Consider the following 12,714-nt stretch of genomic DNA (forward strand, 5'->3'; position numbering starts at 1 on the left):
AAGCAATCCATTACAACCAACATTTGAAAAAGGGAAAATAAACAAACCTTGAAAATAAGTACAGACTCAAACAGACTAATGCACCCTGATGCGAAAAGACGGACAGAAAATGCTAAGATGTAGACTCGACCTATGAATACATTAAGGTTTCGAGAATTGGCGCCCGCGGGACATCGTTCGGCCTCGCCGCGGTCTTAGGTGTGAGATCCCTTTCAAGTTGTTCCAGCTCATGCATGGTCTGCTTGACATAAACCATTACAGCCGAGAGAATGGTAATGCTGGTCATGTTTTCACACCGTAGACACCTTCTGATGATGGCATGGGCAATGGTCCTAATCTTATCTCAGGTTCGCCTCTTTTCTATAAGCAAGCATTTTATCTGATCACTGCATGTTTTTAACGCCTGAGAATCCTGCATATGCTGATTCTTCAGTTGCCGTACTTCTACTTCCATTTGGGCCAACAAGTCGTAACAGTGTCTGCTTTCGATTTGGAAATCCTCGGCCTGCTCAACTGCTTTAACCTCAAGTGCAGCCACTTTTCTCTTCATGTTGGCAAGAGTTTTCTCGTGGTCGTGTTTCAATTGATTCAAGTATCGGCGATGCTTATCTGCTCTTGTTCTCCATTGTACTTTGAGCTCTGCCATGACGTTTTCAGACTCTTCTAAACCATCTCGCCATTCTCTAACTTCACTTCTCAGCCCTTTTATCAACTGCTCGTCTAATCGACTCCTTGGTTGTTTATCAAGAGCCATTCTCAATTTCTGGATTTGGGCCCCAAGTTCTTCATTTTCTTGGGCTAATCTATTCTTTTCGCCTCGATCTGCAGCGACCTGCATACTGTTATTGAATTTCAGACTTTCAACCTGTTGTTTCAACTCACCGATCTCTGTCCGATAATCTTTCTCCTTTGCTAACCAGTTCCATTGCTCCTGGGATGACTCAGCGAAATCTCTGAGATGAGGTCTTTTAGCTGGTCTCTCGTAGGACATGTCACCCCTAAACCAGGCGTGATACCCAGGGGAGACTTCTCCTTTAGCTGTATCCAACAAACAAGTGTTTGCCGTCAGATGTTGACACTCACTCCAGATCTGGCGAACTTATTCTTCGGGGAATCGACCGTCCGGACTGATTTCAACCACTTGGGTACTCAAGCATTCATCTTTTGGCACTACTTGATACCTCCCAAGTTGCCTCAAAACCCGATACGGTGCATAGGGTTGGATGCTTTTAAGTCCCATCAACAGAAAGTGGGGCCTGGTTGCCGGCATGTATATGATTTCCTCAATAGGCAGCCATCCGAGCGTCCACTGAATTTGGTCGGCAGTGAGAGTTCGAAAGAATGACGTCCAAGCTGTGACTCCCTTGGGCAGACTAACCCCTTCGATTCTTGTGTAGAATTCTCCAATACAAGTCTTCTCGGGCGAACCGTAACCCAAGAGCGGGGAGCGGTGGCACAAATGATCGGTCATCCACATTTGCAACAATAGGTTACATCCTTCGAAAAAGTCGCCCCCGGCTCGGCAAATAGTGAGAGCCCGGAAGATGTCAGCCATAATCATAGGCGCCAGAGTACTCTTATCATGGGTGAGCAAGGTACTGACGACCCCAACTACTTTAAGATCGATGTTTCCGTCTTTCCTTGGGAATACTATAAGGCCCAAAAAAGCTATCATAAAAGCTACCAGCCTGTGTTAATCCCACTTTTGTCGGTTACCTCTACTGTATAGTTTGAAGTCTGGCTTATTGAACCCGCCCACGTGGCCGTATCTAGCATATATGAGGCGGAGACTGCAAAAACCTTTGGCGAGATCTGGATGGTGAAATGTTCGGGGTATTTTTAGGAAATCCAGAAACCGGTGTACCGTGACGGCCCTAGGAGCAATCAAGTACTTGAACCTTAACGGAGCTTCATCACTTCCGATGTATCCCGCTATTTCTTCCAATGTCGGGGTGAGCTCAAAGTCCGAGAAATGAAATACATTGTGTGCTGAATCCCAGCAAGTGACCAATGATCTGATAATATCACCCCGAGGCTGGATGTCTAGTAAATCCGGGAGATCTTTCAGATATTTCTTTACTTTGCCTTGCCCTTCCTTGCCTAGGTCATTCCACCATAATCGCAACTCAAAAGGGATCTTGGTCATTATCGAAAAGGGTTTGTTTTGTATCGTGCTCATCCTGCACATTTATTAAGGTAATTATGCCAACGAAAATTTTTTATTAGACTCAAAAAAAAATAAAACTATCTATGTTTTTTTTTTAAAGATTTTGTTTTCAAAATAATGGACTCGGTTTTCAAATGCGGCCTTTTAGCACTTCGGGAACGAAGATTTTAAGACTGCGAGGATCAACCGGTCAAAAATCAAAAACGATGACCAAAGATGACCGTTTATGCAATGTTAGCCTTCCGCCGTCCTTTCGGGAATATTCGGTTGTTTTTGACAACAAAAACATCACTTGATATTTTTATTATTTTTTTTTTTAGAATGGTGACCCGACATTGGGAACATGGCCTCACAGAGCCTCGGGGACGAGGATTCCAAGGCTGTCGGGCAAATTGGTCAAAGTTCAAAAATGACCAAAAATGGCTGTTTGTGCAAAGTCAGCCTTCCGGCGTCCCTTTCGGGAATATTCGGTTATTCTTGACAAAACGGCATCACCCTACTCATTTATGATGAAGTTAAAATTCTAACATTTTGGCTATTTCTGAAAAAGGGGAGGTTGGACCCGATGAGGGTTGCCTACGTATCTCACACCCTGTGAGAATCAAACCGGCGTAGTTCGGTCTGATCAGGAATAGAGGAAATAAAGTAAACCCCCTCTGAATACAATCTTTTAAAGAAAAGGAAAAAATATATTTATTTTTTTTCTGGATTTTTATATTTTGTTTTATTTTTGAAAAGAGATAAAGACCAAAGAAAATCTTTTTAAGGAAGTATTTGGACTATTAGTTTTAATTTATAAAAGAGATACTACAAAAGAAACAACATTTTTTTTTTGAATTTTGAATTTTCCCTTCTTCTTTTTTTACTTTTAAATAAATATATATATATATTTTTTTTTTGATATTTTTTTTTGATTTTGAAAGTGATTAAAAGAAAGAAAAAAATTATATGTTTTTTTTTTAATAAATCAAACTAAAAGACAAATTTTGTTTTTATTTTTTTTTCTTTTCTTTTTTTTTTTAGAAAATTCAGACGAGGTTTTGACACTACTTGGATATTGGTTTTATTTTTCCAAAAATAGGTGATTATCTCCCTACGCTGCTACTATTTTTCCTATTTTTTTGAATTTATTTTTTTAAATCGGTCTGCATGCAGATCTGAAACAAATAAATGTGCCAAACAAACGGGATGCAACAAGATGGTCTTTTCATTTCAGGTTGTCTGTCCTAGACGGACCCAACCCCTGTGTTGAGTCCCCTATGTCAAATGCAACATGATGCAAATAAGCGTTCCTACTAGGGATTCGGTATGAGGTTTCATTATACTAGGTTTATAACCTGGGTATATGTTCTAGACTGTGTACCCGAGCGGACAACTCGAGTCGAGGAGGGGGCAACTTACCGGGAACCAAAAGGCCATCCGGCTTCGTAACTTGTCCGAGCCTCTTTTTTTTATTTCAGGGTATTGACACTAACAGAATGGGGAGTCTCGACCAGCGAGCTTCTCCCCGGAGGTAAGAATAGAAGGGTTTAGGCACAATTTATATACAGTTCAGATAATATCAAAGCGGTAAAAGACAATATTTAGCACGTTATGCCAAAACATGTAATAAAGATCAGATAATAAAGCCAAATATAACAATTATTCTAAGCTCGAATTCTTGAACCCTGAACCAGTGGTTCTGGGTCAAAATCCCCAGCAGAATCACCAGAGCTGTCACACCTCCTTTTTGCGTGCCCGCCCCGAAGGGTTGAATGCGTGAGGGAGTTTTTTCCAATTTAAGTGACAATATTCGAAATGGGATTATTTATTTAATTCAGAGTCGCCACTTGGGAAAGGTTTGGATTTTGGTGTCCCAAGTCACCGGTTTATCTTGAATCTCAATTCGAGGAAAATGTTCGACTTTCCAAATGAAGTCTGCGAACCAGAAATTCTAAGTAAGGAATTCTGTTGACCCGAGGGAAGGTGTTAGGCACCCCCGGATCCCGTGGTTCTAGCACGGTCGCTTAAATTGTTATAATGGCTAAATATCTGATTTTAAATACATGTTATAACTTGTGTGCTTTTATTAGATTTAAACGGCTTTTATTATTATTTATTTTTTATGGAATTACAACGTCGTGAAAATGCATTTCGAACCACGTCACAATCAATGCGCCCGTGGTTGTTAATACATTCCGACTCCGTTGAGATTTGGATTTGGGTCACATAAATGCGCACCCGAATTTAAGAAGGTAAGATTATTAAAATGCGCACCTGAAGCAATTATCGCATTATTATTTCTGGGTAAGGCCGTGGAATTTTGCTAAACGGCTCATCCCGAAGTCTAAGTAATTTTAATTAAACATTTATCAAGGGCCCCACAATTTGTGCATTTTATTGGGCGAGGCTCATCTCATTTATTTTAACAGGATATTCCTAAAGTGCCTACATTTTTCTATTAAAATTGTCTCTACAAAATGAAAGAGAAATGGTCTTAATTTATTTGCATGCTTGAGTTGTTATAGTTGAGTTTCGGATATGATTCATAAATTCTAAAAATGATGTAAGCAGGGCGGTCCATCGCCAATGCTGGCCCAGGCCCAACGTGTATGGCATAAAACTAAACCTGGGTCGTCTTATTCACGTATTACTAACTAGTTACATTATACTAGGCATGTTCTCAGTTTGTCAAATTAAAAAAAAACTTAGCAATCTAATTTTAATCCTAAATCAATTACATGCTGGAATTAACCGATATTATTTAACTAAACAATATTCTTACAAGTTCCGAAATGGTCTATTCGTTTGATTTTTAACTTAGACGGAGTTACTACACCATTTATTTATTTTTAGGCAATATATATAGATAGTTCATCCGTTAAGCTATCGTCAGATGTTCCACTATATATATATATATATATATATATATATATATATATATATATATATATATATATATTAAATAGCTACATGATTCTGATTTTTGTAAGCTAAATAATTTATATATACAAATAAAATTCAGAATATAATTTAAAATAAATTTAGAACTTCAATTCTTCATTTTTCGTATTCATGCTTCCTGTTTCAGTTTACAATAATCAGCGTGTCAGTTGTGTACCTGATATTGGAAGCAAAAGAAACGTGAGATCAGCAAAAACTCAGTAGCATACAACAACAGCAACCCCAACAACCAGTAACAACCAGCAACGAGAAACTTAGTGACAGATTTTAAAATTAAGACAAAAATCCAGAAACAACAACAACAAATAACGGACAGAAGCAAAGGGAATCTTTTCAGATTTTTGAACGGCTAGTTAGTGTTTAATCTTTAATTTCTGAATCCGTATATCAGAATATTTGGATTGTATATCAGGTGTATACTGAATGTTTTTCTTTTTATTTTTCTAAAGTCTTAGTATTTTTCGGAATTTCTTCTCTTTTGAAATTTTCTTCTGTATTCTCTCCTCCTTTAAATCTGATTCAAGACCTCCTATTTATATCTCATCCCAGAATCCTTTAATCAATTAAAATCAACTACTTTCTCCTACCAAACCCATTATCTTCCCACTCATTCCCCACTACATTAAACAAATATAGCAACCCAACCCATTACATCTTGTCCCTCATGCCTAACATAAACAAATACAATATTCCCCTCCACTACATTATGTCTTGTCCCCCATTATATTAAACAATTATATCACCCACACCCCATTACATTTTGTCCCACATGCTTAACATAAAGAATTACAAAATGTTTAAATACCAAACTACCCCTCCGACCTTATTGCAATTACTATTTTACCCCCGAATGTACTGCAATTTACCAAACTACCCCCATCAGCTATAACAAATCAATTAATCAAACTCAACCAAAATATAGCCAATATGACCAATTTCTACACAAATTCAAACAACAAATCATATGAACACGGATGAACAACACAACAACAATATCACATGAACACAAATTGAACAACAAAGAACAACTAAAAGATTCAACAACCACAACAACAACAAACAAATATATTCAGATTTCTAAATTCAATAATCATTTGAACTTAAAATCTAACAACTTTACAACCAACAATTCCTATATTAAAACTAAACAAAATCATGAAGCAAACTGAAGAAATAATCAAAAATGATAATCAACAAACAAGAAGATCAAACTATACTAATTTCGGATTCAAGATCAATCAAACAAAGTATGAACATAAATGAAAAGATTCAACAACAATAACAAACAAGCTTTATTCAAACTTCGAATTAAACTTAAACAAAACAAATAAACATATTCAAATCACTAATCTTCAAATAATCAATTAATCTTTTTAAATCAAATCCAACAAAATTATAACAAAGATACATGATCCAAAATTAAAACCAAAACATAACTTCACATTAAATCACTGAATTAAAACAAACTTCAAACAAAGACTAAACATGCAATAGATCCATATTAAATAACAAACATGACGGATTCAAATGATTTAAACTAAATCTAACAATATTAAAATTAAGCTAACAATTTCTTCTACAAAAATACAAAATAAAAGCACATGAAATAAACTGAAAAACTATTTAATCAAAGTTCCATTTGAATCCGAAAATTAAATCAACAAAACATATGAACAAACTAAAAAAAATTATTTCAACGATGAACAAACAAAACAAGAATTGAATCATTTATCGATTTTGGATCCGAAAAATATCAAACAAAATATGGACAAAATGAAACTTAAAAACAACTAACCGGATTGAAACGACGAACAATGACTGACCAACGACGAACTCGTATGGACTGTTTTGACGACCCCGACCAAAGCTCGAACAAACGAGATGGTTTGAGTCTCGTTTTCAGACCGGACTGAAGCAGCGATGAACCCATCTCTATTATGGGGTCTGTTTGGATGTAGCGAAGCAGAAACAGTAAGGTCAGCCATGGACGACGATCGCAACAGCAGCTGGTCGTTGGCGAGGCAGCTCGGGGCTTGAGGTTGAACACCGGAGCAGCAGCAGCTGGAGGTGAAGAAGAAAATTGAAGCAGTAGCAGCTGCGCGAGCAGCATGACGAGAAAGATGAAGCGGAAGCAGTAGGGTCAGCCATGGACGGAAAGCTTAATGAAGGAGTGGCTACCATGGATGTCGAGCTCAAGCTTGAGCTCGACGAAGAAGACGAAGGCAGACGCGGCACAGTAGCAGCGACGATGGTGGACTGCTTGGTTTTAATGGCGGACGGGGCTGGAGATGACGATGCGAGGGGTCGTTCATGTTGGTGAAGCCGCGGGTGTGTGTGTGTTACGTCACCGTGGTTGTGTGTGTGTGTGTGTTGTCGATGTGGTTGTGTGTGTGTGTGTGTTGTCGATGTGGTTGTGTGTGTGGCGTGGGGATGACGGGAACGGGAGAGGGCTGCCATGGTTGGAAGGTTTGGAGCTTTGGGGAAGAAGAAACAAAGGTGGGGGGCGGATCGTTTTTTTTTTGTTTTTTTTTTTAGTGTTTGGTTTTTTTTTGTTTTGTTTTGTTTTGCAAGATAGGGGGGGTGTTGGGTATTTGGGTTATGGATTGGGTCGACCCGGTTTGAAATGGACCGGGTCGTGGGGAAGGTTGGACTATTTTTTGGGCCTGTGGCTTACAATTGAAGAAGTGGCCCAATCCGATTTTTCTTTGTATTTTTTCTCTCTTTTCTTCTTTTATTTTTCTAAAACTAAATTCTAAAAATCCTTAAATTATTATTAAGAACTAAATTAAGTTATAAAAGCGCAAATTAACTCCCAATAACAATTAACGCACAATTAAATAATAATTAAGCATAAAATTGTATTTTTGGACATTAAATGCTAAAAATGCAAAAGATGCCTATTTTTTGTAATTTTTAATTTTTGTAAAACAAACTTAATTACTAACAATTGTAGAATTAAATCCTACATGAAAAATGTGACATATTTTTGTATTTTTATTAATTTAACAAATAAACATGCACAGACAAATACAAATAATTATTCAAAAATATCACAAAATTGCACACCAAGGAAATTCATTTTATTTTTGAATTTTTTGGAGTAATTCTCATATAGGGTAAAAATCACGTGCTTACACTCCTCGTGGTAAGTCAAGTGAACGGGAGCTTCGAAGCCCGGGAAGACAAGATGCAAAGGTATCTGGATAAGGTCCAAATCACGTTGCGCCGGTTCAAAGAATGGACCTTAGTCCATGTACCCCAAGAGCAGAACAGCAAGGCCGATGCCCTGGCAAACCTGGGATCGTCTGCTGAGGAGGAAGACCTGCTCCCCGAAGCTGTTGTCCAATTAATCAAGTTCGTGGTCGAGGAAGGTCACGCGGAAATTAACTACACCAGCCTAACATGGGATTGGAGAAACAAATACATCATTTATTTGAAGGACGGGAAACTGCCCACCAATCCAAAAGAATCAAGGGCCTTACGAACCAAAGCGGCCTGGTTCTCGCTCGACAAAAATGGGGCCCTGTACAGGAGAACTTTTGATGGCCCCCTGGCAGTATGCTTGGGACCGGGCGACACGGATTATATGCCCCGAGAGATCCATGAGGGCACCTGCAGAAACCACTCCGGGGCAGACTCCCTAGTCCGAAAGGTAATCAGAGCAGGCTACTATTGGAATAGCATGGAAAGCGACGCCAAAGAGTTCGTCCGAAGGTGCGACAAGTGTCAGAGATTCGTCACCATGATCCACCAACCCGGCGAACAGCTACATTCCGTTTTATCACCATGGCCATTTATGAAATGGGGAATGGATATTGTCAGCCCTTTGCCAACGACACCAAGTAAAGCTAGTGTTTATGACTGATTACTTTTCGAAATGGGTAGAAGCGCAGGCCTTCGAAAAAATAAGAGAGAAGGAAGTCATCAACTTTATATGGGAACATGTCATATGCCGGTTCGGGATCCCATCCGAAATAACATGCGACAACGGTAGGCAATCCATCGAGATCAAGGTAACACAGTACATTGAGGATAAAAAAATCAAAAGGATCCTTTCAACGTCATACCACCCATGTGCGAACGGCCAAGCCGAATCCACAAATAAAACCATCATTCAAAACCTGAAGAAGAAATTAGAAAGCACCAAGGGAATATGGCGAGAAACGCTGCCCGAGGTACTATGGGCATATTGGACAACTCCAAAATCAAGCACAGGGGAGACACCTTTCTCTCTAGTATATGGTGCTGAAGCACTAATACTAGTAGAGGTCGGGGAACCAAGCGCCAGATTCCGTCACGCCAGCAAAGAATCAAACCACGAGGCCATGTCAATGACCCTCGAGCTACTCGATGAAAGAAAGGAGGCCTCGCTGGTTCGGATGGCCGCCCAGAAGTAGAAAATTGAAAGATACTACAACAGAAGAATGAACCTCCAATATTTCAGAATCGGAGACTTGGTCCTAAAACCCCAATGAAGGGAAGCTAGGCCAGAATTGGGAAAGGTCGTACCGTGTCCTCGGGATAGTTGACAAAGGCTCATATAAGCTTGGCACCATGAAAGGCGAGCAGCTCCCGAGCAACTGGAATGTGTCGATGCTCAGGCGGTATTACTGTTAGGGCATCCGATCATAAAACCCCACAGGATCCCTCAAGCTAACATTGCACTCTTTTTCCCCTCAATCGGGTTTTTTATCCCGAAACAGGTTTCTTGCCGACAGGATTCTCCAATGAGGCGACGTCCGCACACTCCCTGAAGAAGAATTTGAAGGGCCTACGAGACTCCCTTTGCAGTTAGCCCGGCCTTGGAAAAATGACGAACGAGGCTCCGACAGGAGGCAATGCACCGGGCCAAGCAGCCCGAGGAGCTGCACACACGCGGGCGGAGCTCGCATCAACGGGACAATATGTATTTACAAACTATGTTTACACCAAGCGATAAAGGATATCTTTTCGGCATTTCATGCTTCGAAAAAGGCTATTTCGGCATATTCGCGGCAAAGTCCTCTCCGCCGAATACATCCCGAGATACTCGGAGACTTAAATGGTTCAAACGCCTACACGACCCCAAGGTCGGAACCCCGGGCTCAGAAAGCCCTCACAATGCAACTCCGATTTCACAAGAAGGGGTCTTCAAGATTAAACAAACTCGATGACTCGGAGACTGTCGCCAATCGCCATGCACTGGAAAATCCGAAACTGTAAGACCCTAGCGGGCAGACTCGGCATAACCAGATCTATTCTACACAAATTGTAAGACCTCAATAGGCATGACAAACTGTAAGACCTCAATAGGCATGACAACCTATAATACCTCAATAGGCATGACAAACTGTAAGACCTCAACAAGCATGAAAATCCCGAAGTTTAGGCTATACATCGCATTTGTAAGAATCCCTAAAGGGCATACCCTCGATGCAGACGCCTAAACTATCACTTGGGATCAAAAAAGGCTATGGCCAAATGCATATGACTACTGTCAAAACGGATGATACAGCCAAAATAATGTGACACGGGGACGCCCAATTGTCGCTAAAAATCATAGGCCACTACTCCGAATATACTTCAGAAAGAACCGGTTTAAACAGGCTTCCCTCAACAGGCAAAAACGAGCTCCGACCATGTCGGTTGCAAAATGTAAGAGAGTCGATCTACTCGACCTACGAGCTATGAAACTTACGAGGTGCTCGAAACATTACCGACAACGACTTGAAATCGAGGTTCCTCTGGAACCGACAACGGGTCAGGCAAAAATATTATAAAAAGACCGTAACGAGCGGAAACATAGCCTACAAAAAAAACCACGGGCAAAGCCAGCATAAGAGCCATTGTCACCAGCTAAGCAAGCCTAAGGGCCTCATATTGAAAGGTCTCTACGACCAAACAGCGTAAGAGCCATTGTTGCCAGCTAAAATCTTGACAACTTGAGGATTAAAATGAGCTCGAATCGTAACCCTCTTCGGAAACCGGATCCAAAATAGTTAACTATGCAAGCCTCCGGGCCACATACTAAAAGGTCTCAATGACGAAACGGCACAAGTGCCACTGTTGCCAGCCAGAAACTCAAGGGAATTTATGGGTCGATTACAGCTCGAATCGCAACGCGACTCAGAGACTCGGCCCGGAAATTGCAATATGCCTAAGGGCACGACATAAGTGCCACTATCGCCGGCCAGGAAATCAAGGAAATTTAAGGGTCGATTACAGCTCGAATCGCAACGTGACTCGGAGACTGGGCCCGGAAGCTGCAATATGCCTAAGGGCATGGCATAAGTGCCACTGTCGTCGGCCGAGTAAACCTCCGGGCCACGAGCTAGTACGGTCACTAAGACCTAGAGCACAAAGGGCCATCATCATCCGCCCATGCAGGCAGAAAAGAGCTTGAGGGTCAATTGAAGCTCGAGACACAATACGACTCGGAGAATTGACCCACAATAGTTGGACGGCAAATGCCCAAGGGCAAGAGATAAAAACAACTACTACCTGCCCGCACGGGCACAAACTATTCGAGGACAAGCAGACTCGAGTCCGAGCTCAACTAGGAAACTAAGTCTAAACAGTCGGGCCAAGCACGGAGGCCCCAACACCTGCTCACGTCAAGAATTACGCTTAAGAGCCCCCGGATCTGTCCAATCAGTTCTAGACCTATGAAGATCTCGCCAAACACCAAAACTAGCATGCCCGATCCAAAGCGACAACAGAAAAAGGGTACAAGAGAAATAAAACTTCAAGTTTCTTCTTATATATTACATGCACGAAAAAGCGCATTCTCCATCTACAGGTGTATCCTGCATATATCAGAAATGAAGCGACAAAACGGCAAAATCCACACTCCGTACTAAAAGGGCTATGGGTCGTCAAAATTTGCCCTCTGCGACTTCAGTGAAAAGCAACCAAGCGCCATGACTACTCCCCCTTTACTCGAGCCAATTCTTCCGTGAAAGCAGAAGCATCATGCGCCAACCTCCCGAGTACTTCTCTTTGGGATTTGCAACAAACGTATTCCTAGATCCTCTTCTCTTGATCGAGGGTTCGCTTCAGCTCAACTTGTGCATCAGCAGCGCCCTTCATGCGAATCGCCATCTCCCGACCAGCCTTGAATTCGGCTTAGTGCCACTTCGGTCCAAGCATCAATTATCTCAGCTCTAAAAACTTTGGAAGATCAGATTCGAAGTTTCCTAATCATACCCGGATTGAACTTTGTCACCATCACGAGTCAAAAGGAGTTGGGTATCGAAAGTAGAGACCTCGGCCGAGGCATTCATCCCCTTTGAAGCTTGGACCTGCACTTGAGCCCTTAGCTCCCCACAAGCAACTCTGGCGCGGTTGACGTCGCCCTTAAGTTACTCCAAAACCTCCGCTTTTTTCTATAGCTGATATAACAAAAAGGGGTTAGCCCTAAGGACAGAAGGGGGTGAAGCACGTACTACTGGGAGTCGCCTGCTCCATCAAATAGATCTCATGGTTTGGGCTCCGATACGCCTCATATCGCTAAAGTTGCAGCTCATCCTCCTTCTCTTCGCTAAAGAGCCCAAGGGACTCGACCTCATCCAAAATTTTCTGAGGCTTGGCCCCTTGACGGAGCAGCTCGGACCTGAACCCATAAT

The 12,714-nt window shown here is 41.3% G+C and overlaps 1 protein-coding gene across 1 annotated transcript; it reads right to left on the bottom strand.

Moving 5' to 3' along the window:
- Nucleotides 1–343: 343 nt before the first annotated feature.
- Nucleotides 344–991, bottom strand: LOC138885905 (uncharacterized). Its single transcript, XM_070166903.1, has one exon. The coding sequence runs from the start codon at nucleotides 989–991 to the stop codon at nucleotides 344–346; it is 648 nt and encodes a 215-aa protein (XP_070023004.1).
- Between the last annotated feature and the right edge of the window lie 11,723 nt (nucleotides 992–12,714).

The sequence above is a fragment of the Nicotiana sylvestris genome, chromosome 2, assembly GCF_000393655.2.
Source record: "Nicotiana sylvestris chromosome 2, ASM39365v2, whole genome shotgun sequence".
NCBI lineage: Eukaryota > Viridiplantae > Streptophyta > Magnoliopsida > Solanales > Solanaceae > Nicotiana > Nicotiana sylvestris.